General features: G+C 62.5%; 2 protein-coding genes across 3 annotated transcripts; one reads left to right on the top strand and one right to left on the bottom strand.

Annotated features, from left to right (window-relative positions):
• Positions 1-329: 329 nt before the first annotated feature.
• Positions 330-4,392, top strand: TP53I13 (tumor protein p53 inducible protein 13). Of its 2 annotated transcripts, XM_035027667.1 has the most exons (7): positions 330-487; positions 677-745; positions 971-1,012; positions 2,864-2,992; positions 3,119-3,313; positions 3,398-3,962; positions 4,054-4,392. In XM_035027667.1, the coding sequence occupies exons 1-7, from the start codon at positions 416-418 to the stop codon at positions 4,164-4,166; spliced, it is 1,185 nt and encodes a 394-aa protein (XP_034883558.1). In that variant the 5' UTR covers positions 330-415; the 3' UTR covers positions 4,167-4,392. The 2 variants fall into 2 exon arrangements, with proteins under 2 accessions (XP_034883558.1, XP_034883559.1); XM_035027668.1 differs by lacking the exons at positions 330-487; positions 677-745; positions 971-1,012 and having other exon boundaries at positions 2,901-2,992; positions 3,105-3,313.
• A 408-nt stretch (positions 4,393-4,800) lies between these two features.
• On the bottom strand, positions 4,801-19,662 carry GIT1 (GIT ArfGAP 1). The gene is made up of 20 exons (XM_035027665.1): positions 19,516-19,662; positions 13,971-14,104; positions 13,409-13,521; positions 13,183-13,288; positions 12,463-12,680; positions 12,286-12,380; positions 11,903-11,945; positions 9,958-10,006; positions 9,464-9,536; positions 8,835-8,932; positions 8,324-8,435; positions 8,059-8,192; positions 7,744-7,896; positions 7,388-7,618; positions 7,245-7,298; positions 6,991-7,077; positions 6,817-6,890; positions 6,530-6,712; positions 6,348-6,411; positions 4,801-6,192 (listed from the first exon to the last, which is right to left on the bottom strand). Exons 1-20 carry the CDS (start codon positions 19,565-19,567, stop codon positions 5,980-5,982), a joined length of 2,286 nt encoding a protein of 761 aa, XP_034883556.1. The 5' UTR covers positions 19,568-19,662; the 3' UTR covers positions 4,801-5,979.
• Between the last annotated feature and the right edge of the window lie 1,267 nt (positions 19,663-20,929).

Below are 20,929 nucleotides of genomic sequence, written 5' to 3'. Positions count from 1 at the left end.
CCAGGCACTGCAGCTGCGCTCTGCAGGCCGCGGAGACGCGCTGGGACGAAAGCGCGGGCGAAGGAGGGATCCCCGCCTGTCCTGCAGCGCGGCGCACTGGGGCCGGGCTCCTGCGCGAAACTTTTCCGGCTTCGAGTTTAGGACGCGTGCGCGCAGGGTCCGCGGTTGTCGGCAGGCATTGGGGCGGGGCGGAGGCGGGGCGAGAGCAGTACGCAGCTGCGGGGGCGGGGCGAGGCGGGGGGCGCGCGGTCCTGGGGCGTCGGGGCGCGCGGTCTGGGGGTGGGGGTGGGGGGGCGGGACGGCGCGCGCGCGCTCGCCCGGGGTCTACGTGGGCACACGGGCGGCGCGGGGGGCGACGCAGGGGCGCGCGCTCCCTGGCTTGCGGGGCGGCCGGCGGATCCCCGGGCGGGCCGGGATGGCGCCACCTCCGCCTTCGCCCCAGCTACTTCTCCTGGCAGCCCTTGCGGGGCTCCTAGGTCCCAGTGAGGTAAGGCGACCCGCTCCCGAGCAGGCTTCGGCCTGGGATCTCAAAGCGCTTTGCCGAAAGTTCGTCCTGGAAGGAGTGGCGCGTGGAGAGGGGACTAGGAGCCCTCCCCTGGCGGGCTGGGCCTGGGGCGGAGAGGGCAGGGCCCCGCCGAGCCCAGTGCCACAGCTCTTCTGTGCCTTGGACCCACAGGTGGTGGCTGAGCCGGAGGAGGAAGCGGGAGCCGGTTGTCCCGAGGGCCTGTGGCCTCTGCCCCCGCAGGTGGGAGCCTGGCGGGGGGGTGGGAGAGAGGGGTGTGAAGGAGCAGCCCAGCCCCGCTCTGGCCTCGCGGCGCCCTCCACAGTCACGCTCTGAGGACCTCTGCCGGTTCCTCTGGCCGTCGGCCGCCAACGACTCCCTCCCGGCCGGTGGTGTGGGGCCTGCTGCCCCCCCGCCCCGCACGGATCCCCCCAGCTGCTCTAAGCCCTCTTTTCCCCCCATGCATAGGTGTCGCCCAGAGTGACTTACGCGCGGAGGAGCCGATGGCCGGTAAGTGCAAGGCGGGGGCCGCCCTCGGTGGGAAGGCGCGAGCTCCTGGCAGGCGTTCTCCGCGGTTTCTGCTCTCCAGCTCCCTTCTCCACCACTTCCCTCGGGAGGAGACAGTGCTCTCGGGCCCAGGACGGGGAGCCGCGGGCCCCTGCCCTGTCGGTGCTGCGTCAGGAATGCTGTCGGGTAGCTGTCTGCCCGTAGGCAGGAGGCTGCAAGGGCAACTCTGACCCAAAAAACAACCCTTGCCCCAACTCTGCTGTGTGACTGTGGGACGGCTCCTGACTTCTCTGGGCCCCAGTTTCCTTAAGGGGATATTTAATAACGTCCCTGCTCCCGAGGACTAAACGAGCTGTGTGTGATAGCACCTGGGGGGAGTGGGAAGCTGTATGAGGTAGAGTGTGCCCGAGGTTACCAGGCACCAAACGGTGGGTTCGCCTTGCATGGCCGCCTCTGTTTTCGTTGCTAGTGGTCAGATAGCTTCCCTGTCCCTTTGGGTTTTCCTTTCGAAACATCTAACCCCCCCCCCTTTTTTTTTTTTAAGATTTTATTTATTTGAGGGAGAGAGGGAGGGAGCAAGAGCGTGGGGGGGAGGGGCGTGGGAGAGGGGCAGAGGGAGAGGGAGAAGCAGGCTCCCCGCTGAGCCGGGAGCCCCGATGGATGCGGATCCCACAGATTCTGGCATCACGACCTGAGCTGAAGGCAGATGTTTAACCGAGATGAGCCAAAACATCTTTTGAACCTTGTAATAGCTCCAGGCCAAGAAACCTCATGCCACCTACCTGATTCCTTCCCTCAAACACCCTTTCATTAAATCATTCCACTGTTCAGAAACCTTCAGTGGCTCTTTATTCTCATCTTATCATGGTCATAGCCATCTGATGCCTCTCCCCACCCCCACCCCCAGCTTTTTCAGGCCCTGCTTAAATAAACCTAATCTGACCTCCCCAAATCTTTGGTTCCTCTCTAGTTGTGTTGGTCTGCTCACCACACATGTGAGTTCCAGGCTCATTCCCACTGCTGTACCTTGGCTGCTGCTTATTCTCCACACTGGGCCTATTCTGACCTGAAGCTGAAGTGGGCAGCTCCCTGCCCTCCTGCCATCCATCCCATCCACCTCCAAAGCCCAGTCAGCTTTCTTGCCTGATCACGCCAGCCCTTACTCATCACCTCCTCCAAATTCGTGTAATGCTTACAACTTAGCTCTTATAATTGAGCAACTAGTCACTTTGAGTTTTATTAGTTTGCTCTTTCATGTGCATTAGTTCGCTCTTTCATTTGCATTAGTTCTGTTGCCCTGAGTTTCCTTTACATTCCCTGCAAGCAGAGTCCAGGAGTTGTCTTTTGGCATCTCCTATAGCATCTGGCACAGTGCTGAGCATCAGGTCAGCTCAGTCAAAGAATAATTAATAATTGATGAAGTGTTTCCATCGTGGGATTGTGTACCTGCTGCCTGAGCGCCCTGTATTTGGATGTTTGGGGGGAGATTGAATATATAGATAGAGTCAGTAAATAGAAGGCCTGGTGTCCCTGTGGGGGATGCTTCCAGTCTGCACTGGGGATCTGTGGAGCCGCTATTGCAGGTGCAGAGAAATACAGCTGAAGAGTGGGGTCCGACAGTGTTAACTGTGAGCTTTGAGGGGTGGCACCTGATGGAGAGGAGGGGTGAGAGGAACACTCAGAGGCAGGAGGGTATGCCCGCCAGCACCCAGGGCTCTTTGTCCTTTCCTGAGTCCTGAAGATGGGTCATCTGGCCACCCCGGGAATCCCTTTAAGCTGGCCCCCCAGGATGGGAGGCCTTGGGATTCTCAGCGCCCTGGGCCTGGCGTGACATCTCCATGCTTTTTTCTCTAGGCGGAGGATGTCAGCTTCCTGTACCACCCCTGCGTGCACCCTTGGCTGAAGCTCCAGCTTGCCCTCCTGGCCCGCGTTTGTGTGGCCCAGCCCTCGCTGGCCCCTGACTCTAGCCTTACTCAGGAGCGGGTAAGTGGTTGATGAAAGGTGGCTGTCTGGCTCCGGCAGAGGAGGTAGCCCCGTGTGCAGGGGAAGGAAAACTCAGGGACTTCTTCCTACTTGCTCCCCACCTTCATCTTAGCTCCCCTTTCCTAGCCCCTGGTGCTGGCAGCATGGGGGGTGGTGCTGGAGATGGCGTGGATAGAGCCGGCCTGGGCTGCCCACCTGCTGAAGAGGCGGCGGCGGCGGAGACAGAGGAAGGAGAAGGCATGGCTCTGCTCTGATGGCCTTTCTGGGTCCTTGGTGCCAAGGCCAGGTAGAGGGAGGCTGTGCTGGAGAGGGTGTGTGCAGGTGAGGGGTGCTGGGCTTGGTTGGTGGTGGGGTCATTGGGCTGTCTGGGCAGGGAAAGGGTGACTCCTCTCTCTCTCCCCAAAGGCTCCAGCCTTGGCCTTTACTCTGCGGAGCTGGCGGCCCCCCGGTGCAGAGGAGGCAACTAGGGGGTCCAGGCCCCTCCCTCCTGGCGGTGCCAAGAGGCGTGGGCTGCGGGCTGCCCTGGGTCTCCAGCCCACCCCCTCGGGCCTGAGGTTCCCCTCTGCTTCCCCTCGGAGCTTGGAGGCCAGGCAGCCCATGTTGGCAGCTCGGGGTGAGGGGGGTGATGCGCCGCCTGTGCCCACTCTCCGCTTGCTGCCTGAGGGGCTTGGAGGCAATGCCAGCTCCAGGCTGGAGGCTCAAGTGCCCAAAGGGCAAAGCAGCCCAGGGGGCTGCACCTGTCCAGCGGAGGCTTCCCCAGCCCCTCGGGCAGCGGCGCCTCCCGTGCCTCCGCGGGTGGCCCGGGGCCCCACCCCGCGCACGGAGGAGGCTGCTTGGGCTGCCATGGCCCTGACCTTCCTGTTAGTGCTGCTCACTCTGGCCACGCTCTGCACTCGGCTGCACCGAAACTTCCGACGCGGGGAGAGCATTTACTGGGAGCCCACGGCGGACAGCCAGGACACGGTGGCTGGTGAGCAGTTACCCTCCTTACCCACCCAGCCCAGCCCTGGCCCTCCCTGGCCTCGCTGCCATTCTCTGACCGGTCCCCACCCTGCCCGCAGCTGTGCTGAAGCGGAGGCTGCTGATGCCCCCCCGCCGGGTCAAGCGCTCCCGCCGGAGGCCCCTGCTCTCGCCCACCCCGGACAGCGGCTCAGATGGGGACAGTTCCGACTGACGTGCCCCAGCCCTGCCCCTGTGTCAGGTTTGCTTTGTCACCTGGGAGGCCGCGACCTCTGCCACGTGGACCCTGCGCCGGACCGCCCCCTGGTGGCCAGACGGAGCAGTCCGCCTGAGCATCGCGAAGGGGCTTGTCCCTGTGGTGTGGTTTGCTTCTCGCGGTGGGGAAAGGGGCCCTTTCGGCCTCCCTTGCCTGTGTTTCTAATTAAATTATTTTGGTAGAATCTGGGGTTGAGCTTGTGCGTCTGCCACACAGACACTTCCACCCGGGACACTGTCCTGGGCCACGTAGGTTTTGTTTGAAGTGGGCGTTTACAAAATCAAGTTAGGCACCTGCCCGCCTGCCCGCCTCCTCCTGCCCACCCGGCCTTAGCCAAAGTTTTAGGAGCGTGAGAGAACCTGGCATGCTACCACGGTGGGGAGGGGGAGGTGGTGGTGGTTACAGAAACCACCCAGCTCCTTTTCTAGAACACAAGGGCTTCCGTTTTGAGTTTCGGGTCTAGAGCAGCTGGAGTCTTCACTTGCTTCGTGCTCTTGCCAGGTTGGTCTTTCTCCTTCTCGTGTCTGCCACCTCCCCAATCCCCTGCCCCCCCCCGCCCCGGTCCCCGAATTCTCTAAGCGTCAGCAACAGCGCATGGTCACTTATTTATTTTTGATACAAATGTACATGACACACTTCTTGACAGTCAGCCCACCCACTACCACACAGGTAAAGCCTGGCCCCTGGGACGGAGGCGGGACAGGGAGGAGAGCTGGTAGGCCCTGCCATCTGCGTCTCCAACCTCAGGCTGCAGCCCAGATCCCAGATACCCGGATGCCGCGGCGCAGGTGCTGGCCTCTCAAGAGGTTATGGGGAGGGGGCTCTCAGCTGAGTCAGGGACCCCGGGGAGCCAGCCCCAGGCTCAGGTGCTCAGTTCTCTGCCCCAGCCAGCACACCCCCCTCCACAAGGGAGGGGGGGGTGAGATGCAGGGAAGTGGTTTTTGTTGTTAAGTTCATGGAGAAGGGGTCAGGAGTGGGGGGACAGATGAGGGGAGGCAACGGGTTGGACCCCAGCTGGTTTCCAGCAGTCCCTGGCCCCGAGAATGGGGAAGGGGGGCTGACCCCCAACACTGGTCCTGCTACTCTGGTCCCCTCACCCTTCACAGAACTCCAGATGGGCCAGGCCTCCGGAACGGCACTGCCGCCCCGCACACGCACACAGGCACGCAGGGACACTCAGTTACCACAATGTTAAAATTAAGGAGTGGAAGAGGAGAGAGAGGAAAAAAAACCCCAAAAAACAAAAAACAATTTCCAGTGTTTGCTGCTAGGGACCCTGGGAACACAGGTTGGGGCCTGTGCTCTAGGCAGGGGCCGTTTGGCATTAAAGGAGAGCAGCAGGGGGGCTGGTGGCTACAGGGCGGGGACATCCAGAGATTATGTACAAAGGAGGGGATGCCCCCGCTCAGCCCCCAATAGGGCTGAACTGGCTCATGGGGGTGGGGTGCCTGTAGGGGGAATGGCCCCACTTGGAGTGTCCCCACCCGACCCTTTGCTGAGGGTACCCCAGAGGGCTAGGGGCTGGGAGTGATGCCTTACAGGCCCCTGCACGCTGGGGGGGCGGGAGGGGAATGCTATGTACAGGGGGAGGTGCATGGAATGTGGGGGCTGCGGGGGGGCGGGCACCAGGGCGCCTGGCTGCCAGGGGGAGTGGCAGCACGAAGGGCACTTGCGCCAGTGGCTCTGTTGGGGTGGGGAGGAGTGTCTGGAGTGGCCCAGCTCCCACGGCCAGTGAGGTCCCAGGGTGCAGGCGAGGGTGCAGGGAGAGTGGTCACTGCTTCTTTTCTCGGGTGGTGATGGTGACCAGCTGCTTGGCAGCCTTGGCGATGTCATAGGCGCACTGGATCACCTGCTGAGTCAGCAGCTGGAAGTCCACAGGGGCGCCGGGCTCCGGGGGCACGGTCTTCCGGCACTCGCTCTGCAGCCGGCAGGCACTGGCGTTGAGCAGCCGCAGCGAGCTGCGCACAGGCTCCAGGGCGGGCCTCTGGACGGGAGGAGGGAGTTGCGCCTCGGACTTCCAACCGCGAGCCACCAACGTGGCCCGGCGTGTCCTCATCCGCACCCAGGGAGCGGTCACATTCCCTGCACCTGCCCCACCCGGAGACCCTCCCAATCCTGCTCCTCTTTCGGCCCCTGTACCTTGGGGAAGAGAGAGGCCATCTCAGTCACAGCCAAATGGATCTTCTCTGAGCAGGGCACAAAGCTTTTGGGGGAGGGGAGGGTAAAAATCAGGAGGGTTCACAGGGACAGTGGAACACCGGCTCCCCTTCCCCTCCGCAACACCCAGGGGCTGCTAGGAGCCTTGCGTCCCACCCCCATACCTGTCGTGCTTGAATTCTTGGGCAGCCCGCAACAATTCCTGAATGTTCTTGGTGACCTGTTCCGTCTTCAGGATGACATCCTCCGTGCTGGGAAGCCCAGGGTCGAGGTCTCCATCCAGGCTTTCCAACTCCGGGTGGAAGTCTTCTTCCTTGCCCAGCTCCAGAAACCTCTTCCCTTCCAGTCTGAGGCCGGGGTTAGAAAGAGACATTCCCGTGGTGAGGCCGCTTGCCTGCACCCTCACGGGCACGCCAGGGCCCGCTCAGCCTTCCTCCTGGGGGTGCCTCACCCGAGCAGCGGGTCCCCACTTTGCGTGTTCTCATAGTCGCTGTCGGCACCGCTGCCGTGGCGGGAAAGCTTGCTCTGGAGGATCAAGGAAGGGGTAGGAGGTGACGGACACATTCACAGATGTGCACACACCTCGTTCGGCCTGTCCCTTGGGCACCGAGGATGGGAACATTACCGTGTGGCGGCTTCCTTCCTGGGAGCAGGACAGGAGTGGGGAGGAGGGAGTGAAGGGCACGGCGGAGGCCGACACCCCCTTCCGGATCTGAAAGCCAGGAGGGCTGGAGTCAGCTTTTTCTCCCTGCCACCCGCCTTCCAGCTTCCCAGCAGTGCGGGTCACCTCTGTGCCCAGCAGCCAGCACAAAAGCTGCACCCACCGGGGCTCAGAACGGACCCCCAGACACGGACCCACTTCCCCCAGGCCCTGCCTACCCGGTAAAGGCCGGCAGGGACGTGTACTGAATAGATGGCGTCGTCCTCCAGCTCCTGGGGGATGGCATGGTAGGCATCACGGAGGGCCCCACGGCAGCTCCAACCCTGTCTCCCCCAGGCCTGGACACCCACGGGCAACTCACAGTGCTGTGGAAAGGCTGGAGCCGGGTGGTGAGCTCGTCCCCAGGTGGGCCCCCAAAGGGCTTCAGGGCGGAGCCTGGTTCATACATGGAGAAGGCCTGGCGGTCCCTGCGGTGGGTGCTCCCCCCAGGCCCCATCGATGTATGTTCCGCCCGCTCGCTGGGCAGTGGGGGTGTGGGCACTGGCCCCGGCGGCTGCCGGATCTGCAAATTCTCTGCCTGCAGCTTGTGGATCTGAGAGTGCACGGCGTGTCAGGACCTCCCGAGGCTCCAGGCCACAGCCCCACCTCCGAGAGCAGGGGACCCTCCCCGACCAGGAGGCTGGGCGCCCCCACTCCCACCAGCGCTGCCGCCTTTACCTCCCTCTGCAGCCTCCGGAGCTCATCACTCAAGCTGCTGTTGACCTTCATGAGCTGTTGCACCTTGGCCTCGGAGGTAGCCAGAGCCTTCTTCAGCTCCAGATACTCCTGCAGAGTCACGGCCCCATCGGAGAGGTCTGAGGAGTCCATGCTCTGCAGTGAGACAGAGGCCAGTCAGCCATCAGGGGCAGGGGGTGAATGCCCACAGAAGGCTCTTCTCAAGGCCGTAACCAGCCCGCTTGTCCCCGAAGCCCCAGGCTACAGGGGGAGAGAGGCGGGCCTCGATGGAGGCCCGGGGTGGGGCAGTGCTCAGACCCGGGCACGGTTGTTCCTAGTGGCACCAGCGCCGCGCAGGGGTTCCTGGTCCGTGTCCTCGTCCGAGGCCACACTGTCGTAGTCGTGTTGGTCGTCGAGGTCGCTCTGGCTCCGCGCAGAGAGCTCGAGGTTGTCTGAGGGCATAGTCCTGTCACTCAGGATTCAGCCACACAACCTTCTCTCATGCTACCCCAAAAAGGACCCATGAAAGAGAATATTCTAGAAAAGTGCCCACTGCCCGCAGCCCTATCCATGCCCTTCCCACCTGTGGGGCTGCTCAGGCTCTTGCCCTGCTGTCTCCGCTTGGCCTCACTGAGAATGTCAATGATCAGGGTGGCAAACTCTCGGGCATTAAAGCGGGCCAACTTCTGCCGCCCCTACAAGGCAGAAAGAACCTGGCTGGCGTGACAGGCCCCTTTACAGCTGATAGATGGGGGTGGGATGGGGCGGGAACAAAGCTGCAAGGAGTCTCCTGTTATCTGGCTCATGGCCAGAGCAGGGGGTCAGGGATGACATGGATTCTGGGTGCCTAGGGGAACTCTCGGGAAGAGGCTGGAATGCCCCTCAGAGGCTGCTCAGCAAGTGCTCAAAACAACCCAGCCTCTTCCCCATTTCCAAATCCCAGTGCCAGCAGAGCCCTGAAGGAGGCCCGGGCCAGGGGAGAAGAGCCCAGGCGGCAGCCCAGTCAGCAGCCGCTGAGGAAGGGCAGGGCCCACAGAGCTGGCGACCCCCGGAGGGGAGGAGACCGCCCCAGGCCCCCCATCCAGCCCCCTCACCTGATTCCGTGTGGCTGAGTACTCGGGGTTCACAGGCAGGAAGGGCACAGCACTGCGCTCTGTCACCAGGGTGCTGTGGTTTTGGGTAGCCAGCCACACTGTGGGGGAGGAGCAGGGAGCAAATAGTCCGGAGGGTCCACGGTGGCCAGGCCCGCGGGGCGGAGGTGGGAAAGTGCCGGGCGCAGCCTTCCTCACTCCTCCCCACGCCCACCAAGTGCTGGTGTTCAAAACAGGGGTGGTCTTCAGACCACGGAAGCAAGGCTGGGTCAGGGCAAGGCTGGGCGAGGCCGGCTAGGCCGATGACGAACAGAACAAGGCGACTCCTTCTTGCCAGGCCCAGCCCAGAGTCTGGGCTGGAATCTAGCTGTGGTCAGGAAGGAGTGATGTAGGGGGGTGGAGTGGGACTGGGGAGTGAGCCAGAGTGGGAGGCAGCCAGAGCAGAGATGAGCCCCAGTCCAGGGCTGGGGGCGGAGGAACAGGCTGGCTGCCTCCAACTCAGCACGCTGCTGGCCAGGCTGCTCACCCAGGCACCCCCTGGCAGTCCCCGCGTGGCAGGTGCCAGCCCCTCCCAACAGGTGGGCTGGTACCATCATCATCCACCCGTGACCTCGGATGCCCTCTTGGCTCACCGGCGTCATTTTCTCTTCTATCCACCTCGTCATACACATCCATGGCAAGTTCCTCAAAAAGCCGGTTGCTGAGCTAGAGGCAAAGAGGGGGACCCAGACTTTGTCAGATCAATTGGTCCCCAGTGCTGACAAGGCCAGCTCAAGCAGGAGGTCGTAAGATGTGGAAAATGGCTTGTGTCCCGCGCGCTGCCCAGCCCCCCACCCGCCCCCAGTCTCAGAACTGGAAACTGGGGCAGGGGTCTCTGCCAAGCTCCACAGTGGAGCGAGGACAGAAGGGAGGCCAGATCAGAACACTCAGTGCCCCCCGTAGGTCAGAGGTGGAGCTCGGGCCCTGGAGCCCGCGCAGGGCAGAGTTAGAGACAAAAGGCAGGGAAGTGGGGGGAAGGGAGCCAGAAAGGCTAGAGTGAGGGGCAGGCCCAAGACTTGGAAAAGGATACCAGGTCAGAGGAAGGAGGAGCGATGGCAGGGGTCGAGGGTCAGAGATGGTGACTCACCGCCTGCAGCTTCTTCTTGGCGGCTTTGGCCAACTCGGACAGGTCTAGGCTGTGGATAATGGAGGGAGACGGGAAGGGCAGGCGTGAGAGGTGGCCAGGCCCCCGCCGTGACTCCCGAACATGCAGGGATCCCGGGAAGACAACATCCCAGATGCTGCACACCAACGCCCCCCCGCCTCCCCCGCCCCCCCCTCCAGAGCCTGCTCCCGTGGCAGGCACCATATACCTCTGAGACATGCACTTTTGCCGAGATCTAAGTCCAGAGAGAGGCAGCAGAGGAAAGAACAGGACAGAGGCAGCAATTACCCAGTAGCACCCACGGCAAGCTCACACCCATCTCCGCACACACGACGGAACTCATCTTCCCCCTCAACCTGCTCCTAGCCTGGCTTGCTCTCTCCCTCCGAGCCCCACTCACCCAGCACCAGCATCTGCTCCCGGGGCTCACCGGAAGTGCCCTCACCCTCAAGCCCCGGTGGAGCTTTCCCCACGTTCTGCCATCAGTCCCTCCTCCCTGGGGCCTTTGCATCAGTTTCTTCATCCATCTTCCCACTTCTGGGCTCGCCCCTACAATCCCTGTTTCCAGCTAGCAGCCAGGGTGATCTTTCTGACACATCAGGCCCCACTACCCCTGGCCTTAAAGACAGCTCAATGACAAAAGATACTTACAGCAGACCTCAGCCGTACTCCAAACAAAAGCTCACTTAAAAAATATGCTACGTGCTTAGCAGGCGTTATCTTACTTAATCCTCTCAACAGCCCCGAAAAGGTAGGCACTGTGGCCCTCGTTTCCACGAGGTAACTAAGACTCAGAGAGGTTAAGTAGCCTGCCTGAAGTCAAACAGCCAATAAATAAATGGCAGAGCCGACTGCACACATCGGTGCTCAGAACCTCTCGCCCGTCTCTACTCCAGTCCTGCTCCTGGGACTCCCTGCTCCTCACGCCGTGCTCCGGTCGCACGGATGGCCCGCAGTGCCCAGCACAGCTCTGCTCCTTTATACCGTCTCTGCCTTTACTTCTCTCGCTGCACCCCCTCCCCCCGCCACTGAACTAGAGCTGTCTGAGTGGATTGCCTCCCTCTCTAGACTGTAAGCTCCTTAAGGGCAGAAATCATGTCTGAGTCACCCGTGTCTCGGAGCCAGGAACAGTCGCTGGCACTGGGAAGGTGCTCGGTCACCATTTCACTGAGCCCGCGCCCAGATGTAACAGGCACACCAGACATGCAAACAGGTCCGCACGCCAGGCCGAGTAAGACCAGAGAAGCAGGAGGGAGTCCCGGCGTCTCGGAACAGAGGTCTGGATTCCAGGATCCGAGATGCCTAGGCCTGATCATCCCCGTCTGCCCACACTGGCCCCTGGAGGGGGAGGGAGCCTCCTCTCTCTGCCATCCAGGCCAGCGGGCAAGGCTTGGCAAAGCTTGGCCACCAGAGGTGGCCACCAGGTGGCGCTAGCATCCACCTTGTGAGCTGAGCGAGTCCCCCTCCCAGCCTAGGCGCCTGAGGCTTTTCAGATCAGAGGCAGAAACACCTCAGTTGTGCTGTGCCCTGCCCCCCAGCCCCCAGAGGCCTGGTCACTAGTCCCAAAGTTAGTCAAATCCCACCATCTTACTGGAGCCCACCGTCTTTTCACTTGTCTAAAGATTTTACAGTGGGGTGAGGGCCACTGGAAACAGAAGGCAGCAATCCACCACTCCTAGGGCGGGTGTTTCTGGTACTCAAGCCTGTGTGGGACGGCTGGCCGCGGGGCTCAGGCTGGGCTGGCCCCATGCCGAGCTGACATTTCTCACCTGCCTTGGGGCCCAGCATCGGGGAGTGAGGACTGGACAGGCCCCCTGAAGGGTGTGGGACCCTAAAGCCTGGGAGGGGGAGGGCTGGAGGCTCTGGGGCCCAGGCACCCCCATGACATCCGACAGCCTCTGGGAAGGGGCATCAGGTGGGCACTCACCTGTCAGCCATCTGTGGGATGATGTAATGCCCATTCTTGTGATCTGAACAAAAATAAAAATGCCAAGTCACTGGTGCGGGGTGGCTCAGCAGCTGGGAGCCCACCTCACTCACTACCATGAGCAGGGCTTGGCACCCAGAAGTGTCAGGGGACAGGGCGGAGGGCAGGCCACCCCCGAGAGCCCTGGGAGCTGCCTGAAGTTAGCCCCCCTCCCCACTCCCCATCCCAGTGTGCTGTAGCCAAGAGCCTGCATCAATTTCACAGGAGCCAGTTGCCTAGCAACACTGTTCCCCAGCCAGCTTTGTCGCCATGGCACCTGCTGCTGGGGTGTGTCTGGGTCCCACCTGCCTGGCCCAGCCGGACCTGCCCCGAGCTCCGCTCACCCGGCTTGCGTCCACAGAGATAGAAGGCCAACCGGTCAGTGAGCTCGTACTGGCACTCGACTAGCCTTTCCGCCAGCTCGTGGTGCCCCGCCTGCCTGTGGGGAGGGGGCATGCCTCAGCCCCGCAGCAGTCTACCACCCCCACCCGCCGGACCCTCACCCATCATCTGACCCTCACCTGGCGTAGTCAATGGGTGTGCGGCCATTGACATCAGGGGAGCCGGGATCAGCCCCATACACTACAAGAAGCTCAGCCTGCAGTGTCTGCCCCGCCTTGGCAGCCACATGCAGAGGTGTGGTGCCCTTCTCTGGATGGAAGAAGTTGGCCTGGGCCCCCAGGGACAGCAGGCGCAGACACGTCTCCAGGTTGCCCGTCCGCACGCTCGAGTGCAGTTGCTGCAAGGAGCAGAGTGTGCAACAGATGTGCGTGTGAGGGCCCCCCCAAGCTGTCCCAAGTGAGGCAGCTGCTGGGACTCCTAGCGGCTCCCAGGGGCCCAGCTGGGGTCGGGTTGTAGGGGGACAGAGGACTTGCCCTGCTATCAGTCACCATCTACCTGTGCCGTGAGCTCTGCTTGAGACAGATCTGGTCTGTGAGGGAGATGCTGTTCTTTCTTTCCCATTTTACAGAGCAGGAAACCGAGGCCCTGACTGGCTAAGAAACGACCCCTCCGGATGGCAGCTGGGGGATTTTAGCCCTGCGGTGTCCCCTGAGGGGCTGAGGGGCCCGGCCACGTGCCGCCTGACCATGCAATCGCGTCCCCCTGCTGTGCCCACTGTTCCTGCCGGACCCGACCGCCTCTGGCGCTTAGGGCTCGGTGGTGACGGAGGAGAAGGCCCTCGGGGTGTGGCGGGTGACAAGACAGGAGGCCCACCCGTCCCCCGCGGGGGCCCCTCCAACCTTGCTCAGGTCTTTGGCAGTGACCCCGTCATCGTCCCGGCACGGAAGCTTGTGCACAAACGCCAGCATCTGGTACTTGGCCCTGATGAACTCTGACTTGATGGGGCTGGGCGGGCCACACGGGACGCGGTGGGGGGGAGAGTGGGAGAGGCCAGTCACCCGGCCGCCTCCCCAGCCGCGTCCCAGGCCAGGCGGCCCCTGCCACCACCCCTCCGGCCCAACTCACTGGACTTTGTCTTGGGGGTTGGCTTTGCGCCGGCCGCTCTGCACTTGCGCGGGGTCCAGCAGGGAGTGCTCCCAGATGGAGTTGGCCCCGTTGCTGGCGAGCGTGTGCACCATCTGCAGGGAAGAGGCGCCAAGCCAGAGTGCCCACCGCGCACTGGCTCCTGGGGGATCACTGCCGCGCCGGCCACAGCCCGCGTGGCTGGAGACGGGGCCCAGGGCCCTGCCGCGCCTGCCGCCATCGCACCTCCACCCAGCCAGGCCGCCCGGGCACCTGGGTCCCGTGGAGCACTTCAGGCCGCACGGCAAGCGTGCCAAGGCTCAGAGAAGTGAAGTGACCCGCTCTGCGCTCCGCGGCCAAGCTAGTGAGCGGCAGAGCTGGGGAGAGGGCCCCGGCCTGTCTGCATGGCGAGCAAGAACGGGTGGAAAGGGTCAGGGCTGGGTTCTGCCCCAGGAGGGGGGTGCTGCCAAATCCAGGGCGGTGTGTGTGCGGGGGGCGGGGGGGAACGTGTCTCTGCTCAGCCCACTCCGTGCCTCCCGAGGACCCGCCTGGCCCAGCCGCGTACCTGCAGCAGCGTGGGGGGCCAGGCGCTGTGGCGAAGGTGCTTGACGATGGAAATGTGGCGGCCCAGGCTCCGATGCACGCTGCAGCACTCGTCACATACCAGCACCCCCCTGCTGATGGAGGCCCAGCCGGGGTCTGCCGGGGTGGGAGCAGGGGGTCAGCCAAGGCCCAGTCAGGGCCACTGTGTCCTGGGCACCTGCTCTGGGCCCACACTAGGCTGACACAGTCCCTCACTCAGCTTCCCAAAGCCCCAGGAGCTGGGACCATCAGGACACACGGGTCACCGATGAGGAAGCTGAGCTAGGGTGTAGGAGGGCTCTCCCCAAAGGTGCACAGCAGGTGACTGACAGCTGCCTGTCTGGGGGGGTGGGACGCAGCAGGCATGTCTTCCTGTCCTGCAGCCTTTCCCAGGGAACAAGACAGCCGGCCCAGCCCTTCCCCACGGAGGCAGGAGTCCCCGAGCGGATGCAAGTCTGCTGTCACCTGCCAGACAGCCCCAGGCACCCCTCCTGTGTCTGGGCTGTGCCACATTCCTCCTGCACCCAGGCTTCTGTAGGACCCCTGGGCCCTTCCACGGGGTCCTGCCTCCGCCCTTATCTTGGCAGGGAAGAGGCCTCTTCATGCTGAGCCCCCTGCCAGCATCACTGATGGGCTGAGCTGTAGCCCCTCCTAAATAGGGCCGGGGAGGGCAAAGGAACTAACGCTGGGTGCCCACTGTGTACAAGCTGGAGCGGTACGCACGATGTCTCTCACCCCTGTCAGGTAAGGCAGGAAATGCTATCCTTGCTTTACAATGAGAAACAGTGGCTCAGAGAGGTTAGAGCGCTTGCTCAAGGTCACACAGCTTATGAACGGGATTGCTGGGATGTGGACCCTGGTGTCTGGCACTGAGATGCCAGACACCAGGCCACGGTCATACCCACTGCTCTCCCTCTGCTCTTGCCCCAAGGGGGAAGCCCCAAGTGGGCAAGGGCCCTGGAAGCCACTCCACTCCTTGGGGAGAAGCAAACTTTGGAGACAAGAAGGAGGGGCCGGGACAGGGTGGGAGCTCCTAGGGTCCTTTACAAGGGCAGGGGAGATGCCACCCATCCTGGGCCCCTTGGGAGATGGGGAGGAGACAGCTGTATACAGCTCAGGCTTTGGAAAGGTCATGGGGGAGAAAGCAGCCATTGTGTGCCTCCAGAGAGTGGGGGCAGGGAGCCTCTCTCCCAGGACACTGTGCTCTGCCCAGGCCCCCTGCCCCAGTCTCAGGGAGCCCTGTGGGGGGGGGGGGGACTGGCTGTCTGCCTTGCCTGGCAGTGCTCAGGGAGTCCAGAAGTGAGCCACCCAGGGGAGGGACAGGCTTGGGGTAATGAGAGCCTCTCCAACTAGGAGGCGATTCTCAGACCCTTCCCCTCAAAGACTTCCATAAAAGTTCCCAGGGGAATTGTAAGGAGACTGAGTCAAGGTGCAGCCTGAGTTCTGCCTATAGCAAGTATCCCCTCCATGGGGACAGGAAGAAACGAGAAGCAAAAGAGGGGGTTCAGCTCTTTGGGTCTGGGCTTCTTTAGGCATTCCCCCAAAACACAGGGCAACAAGGTGCCTGCCATACACCTTTCTGGGAGCTGATCCCAGGGGCCGATGAGGAAGGGACCTACCGCCTGTGCCAAGAGGGGGAGCCCTAGGACACTCTATTGGCTTTACCCAAACAGAGAGGGACCCCAGTGAGGCACATGGAAAGCTCCCTCCCCCCACTCCCAAGCACCACTGGGTGAGGGGTCTGCCGTCCAGCCACCTCCGGCAGCTCAAGCAGGAAGCTGGAAATGACGCAGCCTAAATTCCTCTTGTTGAAATGGTGGGGTTTCCTGTAAGTGGGGAGCCGCCCAGGCCAGGATCATAAATGGGACGCCCTGAGGTCTCCACCCCAGGCCCACGGTCCTACTGGAGAAGCCAGGCCTCAGAGGACTGCAGTTATCCAGAGCCCGGCCAGACATGGTGAGCCTCTGAATATGGCAGGGACCAAGAGATTAGAATTTGGGGAACAGGGTCCCAGGCTTTGCTCAGTATTTTCCCAGACTGGGGGAGGGGTCCTACCTCTCCTCCACAGTGACCTGAAATAGGAAGGTTGAATAGGCGGCACACTGGTGCCAGCTCAGTTCTTGATTACACAGATGAAAAGCCCACCCTAACCCTACTATCTACTTATATGCCCAAGGGGCCTTGGGCCTACCCAAGCCAGAGCCCCTAAGCCCGACTTAGGCCAGTTCCTCAGGCCAGAAGCGTTTCTTTAGTCAAATGGTTAAGGGACCCTTGCCCCCAAGAGGCTCCCTAGATCAAACCTGGGGTAGAAAGGACAGGGACATAAGGTGTTTTGTTTTGTTTTTAGTAGGCTTCATGCCCAATGGCCCAGAGTGGGGCTTGAACTCACCACATCAAGAGTCACATGCTCTACTGACTGAGCTAGCCAGGCGCCCCCAGGGAACGTAAGGTTTAAGAGATGTGGTGACCTCCTTAGCATCCTGCCAACCTTCCCTCTGGGCTTCTGCCTCAGGACAGGGGGTCTGGAACGTGTGGGCAAGTGGTAGGAGGGATCCTGGGATAACGTTACCCATGGAGGCCTCTACTAAGGTGAATTCATGTCACCACCCAAAGCCACTGCGGGCCTCCAGGGGCAGTAAGGTTTGCTATAAAGGCCAGGGTCTCCTGAGCAGAGCCTCACTAGAAAAGAGGGAGAAGCCCACCATCTTGAAAGCAAGCTAGACTAATCCATGGGGATAAAGGTCAGGATCGCAGGGGGTGTTGACTGGGAGGGGGCAGAAGAAAGGCCCAGAGAGTGACAGAAATGCAGAACTCTTGACTGGAATGGCGGTTACACAGGTATACAGACTGTAAAAACTCACCAGGCTAAACAGTAAGGTGCAGGAACTTTGCTGTACGTAAGGTAAACCTCAATAAAAGATGAAGAAAGCCCCCCCATTCAGCCCACTCCACAATCTGCATTATGAAGAAACAAATGAGCCTGCAGGTTTCCAAATGTCCCTAGCCAGTAGCCATTCTTGCTCACCCAAGTGCCTGCAGGACAGGCACCCTGAGGTCTTCACTCCTGTGACCTGGGCTGCCAAGGTGGGAAAGTTGAGATGGAGACCCATGGGATGAGGAGCAGGCCCTTGGGCTGGGCTGGGACTGTGTGGCAGAGCGAGTGGAGGGGAAGGAAGGCGGGAGAACACATTCTCCAGGGTTCCTTGACAACTGCCCCTCCCTTGGACTCCCATGGCAGGCAGGTACACATACGGCACCTGATGAGGGGGCACCAGCCCCCACAGCAGCCATGGCATGTCCAGCCGCCTTACAAAATACACCTGTTACCTGTATGCCCAGGCCTGGAAACAAGGGGAGCACGAGGACCTCCGGGGTCGCCTGTACTTCACCTTTCACCTCCACAGCCTCCCCACATTAATCAACCACAAAAAGCCACAGCCCCACTCCCAGGGCTGGAAGCCCTTTCACAGCCAGAGGAACCTATGACCGGGTAGGAGGCAGACGCCAATGGGGTCCCAACTGTTGATTACCCTCAAGCCTCGTACCTGGTGGTACAGTTTCCACACTGAGTATGCCACGCCTCACATCATTCGGTGGGGGACTAGGGTAGCCCCAAGGAGCCAGCTGGGGTCCTGACAAGCACCCAAACACCCAGGGACTGCCTGCCATGTGCCAGACACCATGCCAGGTGCTGGGGTAGGGTGATGGGTAAGACCTTGTCAGCACCCTGCCTACCTCACCACCTGCCTCTTCCTGACCTGGATCCTGGATCAGGGGAAAAGGAGGTACCTGGCGCACCAAGGCCTCTGGGGGACAATGACTGCAGATAGGAACTGAGCAGTCCAAGACATCAGATACACACCACTCCTCCCTGAACCCATTCGGCATCTCCAGAGCCTTCAAACTGAGGCCCAGAGTGAGGAAAGTCTTGCCATGGGTCACAGAGTGAGCGGATAGGATGAGTGTCTGCTAAGCACCCTCCTCCCGATCCTTCTGGGCCCTCCACCCTAACCCCCATGCTACGCTGGCCCCCCAGAGGTACAGAACAGCCTGGGACAGACAGACAGGGCAAGCTCTCCTCTTAGCCCTTCCATCCCCAGACCAGCATGTGGCTGGGGGAAGATCACAGCTTCCGGCTCATTAGGGTAAGGATACATCAGCCCCGACAGCTTCTTCAGGGCCCTCCAGACTGTGACATGCCCTGACAGGAGTCGCAGGTCACAACCACCCACAGAGTACCCTGCCTCTGCCAGGCATCCACAGTCACCCAAGACTCTAGCTTGGACCCATGAGAACCACCAGAGTATCTGTGGTTCTCAGCCTGTTGGGGTCTTGGGCCCGTCCAAAGGGTGGCTGGAAGTTATGGGTCCACGAAACAGCACTTCACACTCTCACACTTAATTGTGCCCTTAGTCCCCCTGGAGTTCACAGACACACTGAGCCTGCCCAGAGGTCTCCCAGGGAGATAGCTCCTTTTTTAAAAAGAGGATGGACAAGAGCCAGGGCTTCCTTCCCCAGGCCGGCTGCTGAGCCCTGTCACTGGCTGTGTCCTCCCACATCAGAAGGTAGCAGCCTCTCAGGTCACTGCTCCTCACTTCCTCAGCAGCTCAGGGGGTTTCACATCAGCCTGGACCTGACTGCTGGGAAGAAGGGAAACACCACAGTAAATACAGCCAGGAGGCAGGCCAGGAAGCCAGCCCGACCCTGGGACTCTAGGCACCCTGGGGGGGGGGGGCGGGGTACTGCTCCCTACCCATTTCTGGCCTGACTGGGCTACAGGGCTAGGAGGGGTCTGTGCCCACAGCTGGGACAATGCTCAGCCCACCTTCCGAAAGCAGGCTTTCCTGGGGCACAGGAACAGCTGAGTCTAGTTGCTCCCAGTCCCCAGGCAGCCTGGGGATGCCTCAAAGAACATATCCAGGCTGGACTGGCCCTCAACACCAGGCCCTGCAAGGAGCCCCGGCCTTGGGAACCAGCGGCAGGGAGTCCTAGGAGCAGCTACCCCCTCATCTGCTCACGAGGAAACACTATCCAGGCCTCCCCTGGCCCATCTGCCCAGCTCTCTGCCCCTTGACCTCCGCCACCTCAGCGGGAGCGCAGACCATGCGAGCAGCAGGTGCAAGACGCGGGGGTGGCACTGAGATGACACAAAACCACACTCGCCCCCACCTCCTAAACCTTGCTGGCCTCCGCCACAGCCCTCCTGCCACCCCAGGCTGGCGCTTCCGTTGGGATACAGAGATAGAAGGGGGGGCAGCTAGCTGCCTGCCTCCCTCAGACTGAGGGGTGGGAGGTGGCGCCGGGAATGTCCTTCCTCGCTCGTCCACGGACGCGAGGGAACCGGGGCCCCCCAGCTGGCCTTCCCGCCAAGGACGCGGCTCCGCAGTGGCCCGGGCGGGGGCCGAGGCCGGAGGCCGCAGCCCCCAGCCCCGCCCCGCCCTCCGGCCCCGCACGGCGCTCCCGCCAGGCCCCGGCGCCCGCCCGGCGGCCTCGCTGCGCGGTCCCGCCCCCGGTCCGGCCCCGCTTACCCGGGGCGCTGCAGTCCGCACACACCTCCGCCCGCGGCCCCTTCCGGGACATCCTCAGCGGCGACGCGGCCGCAGCCCTCTGGGCCAGCGTGGGGGGCGCGGGCGGCGGGCCCGGGCGGCGGCGGCGGCCACTGCTGCCCGGCCCGGCTCCGCCAAGGCCCCGGCTAGGCTCCGCGCGCCCGGCCAACCGTCCGCCCCCGGGGCTGGCCCGGAACCCGCCGTGCCCGCCTGCCCGCTCGCCCTCCGGCGCCCTCCGCCCCGCGCCGCCCCGCGCCGCCCCGCCGCCGCTCGCCGCTCGCCGCTCGTTCTCTCCGCCCCCTGCGCGGCTCCGGGCCGCTCCTGCAGGAAGCGGCGCAGGCCCTGCCCACCGGGGGAGGGGCAGCCTGCACACCCGCCCCGCCGCCCGGCCCTGCGGGCCGCGCCTCCCGGAGAAAGGAAGCCGGGAGCGCGGGCGGGAGGGGGCGGGAGGGGGCGGGGGCGCTTAAAGGGGCCGGGGGCGCTTAAAGGGGCCGCGGCCGCGGCTAGGCAGGCCCGAGAGGGCGGCGTTGCCTGCGGCCCTGGCCTCTACTCCCGCGCTGCTCGGCCCCGTGGCAGTGTGAGTTACCCTCACAGCCCCATCCCCTTCGCTTTCCAGATGGAGGGTGGCCCAGGGGGCTCAGGCCCGGGGACAGTGACCCTTGGGGAACAGGGAAGAGAGTAAGGAGCTGGAGGCCCAGTCCCCCTTCCTCGTCAAAGGGCTGTGGCTTGGGGTACCCGCCTATGTCTGGCTGAGGTGAGGTGTGCGACCTGGCCCCCCCGTGCATCCACATGTGTCTCCAGGTGTGCGTGTGGTCACATCCTTGCTGATTACGCACAACGCCAACAATATGGATGCCCAGGTGTTCCCCTGCCTCCCAGCTAAAAATACATCTATACCTCATCCATGCTTCCATCCCGAGAGGGAAGAATCTGGGCAGTTTTTAAAGACCTCCCGAGGAGTGACCACTGTGCCTGTGTGCAGTAATATCCACTCTGCATTCGTCTCCACGGTGTTTCTGGGCCACCGCAGGTTTGTGTGTCCAGGGCGTGTGCATAGAACATACAGGGACCTTTTCTTATGGTGGCCTTTCTTCCTAGACTTCACATGGAGACGGCGTAGGTGGGGGGACAGGAAGCGGAGGCGCAGGCCGCACGTGGGTGCACCCCTGCACTGAGCATGCTCCCCCATACACGTGTGCCCCGCGTGCACCCAGCCCCCATCCCTGCAGCAGCAAAATGCCAAGAGCACTTTGCTTGTGGGGAGAGAGCAGGGGTGGCTAGGACCAGGCCTGGGGGCCAGGTCAGTGGTGACAGAATCAAGGGAAGATTGCCAAGGGGCAGGGAGTCCTCAGTAACAAGGGGGGAAGGAGGGGAGTCCTTGGGCAGGGGTTTGGGA

Source organism: Mirounga leonina, unplaced genomic scaffold (assembly GCF_011800145.1).
Source record: "Mirounga leonina isolate KUSES-001 unplaced genomic scaffold, KU_Mleo_1.0 Mir_200, whole genome shotgun sequence".
Classification (NCBI taxonomy): domain Eukaryota; kingdom Metazoa; phylum Chordata; class Mammalia; order Carnivora; family Phocidae; genus Mirounga; species Mirounga leonina.
The sequence above is the reverse complement of the archived record's forward strand: the minus strand, read 5'-3'. Positions and strand labels throughout refer to the sequence as shown.

Excerpts from the sequence above, each read along its gene's own strand:
- TP53I13 (XM_035027667.1), top strand. The coding sequence starts at position 416 with ATGGCGCCACCTCCGCCTTCGCCCCAGCTACTTCTCCTGGCAGCCCTT. Across the intron at positions 1,013-2,863 it reads CGCGGAGGAGCCGATGGCCG|GCGGAGGATGTCAGCTTCCT; the intron begins GTAAGTGCAAGG and ends TTTTTTCTCTAG. Across the intron at positions 3,963-4,053 it reads CAGCCAGGACACGGTGGCTG|CTGTGCTGAAGCGGAGGCTG; the intron begins GTGAGCAGTTAC and ends CCCTGCCCGCAG.
- GIT1 (XM_035027665.1), bottom strand. The coding sequence starts at position 19,567 with ATGTCCCGGAAGGGGCCGCGGGCGGAGGTGTGTGCGGACTGCAGCGCC. Across the intron at positions 13,522-13,970 it reads GGCCCCCCACGCTGCTGCAG|ATGGTGCACACGCTCGCCAG; the intron begins GTACGCGGCTGG and ends TCTTCCCTGCAG. Across the intron at positions 9,537-9,957 it reads CCAAGAAGAAGCTGCAGGCG|CTCAGCAACCGGCTTTTTGA; the intron begins GTGAGTCACCAT and ends CTTTGCCTCTAG.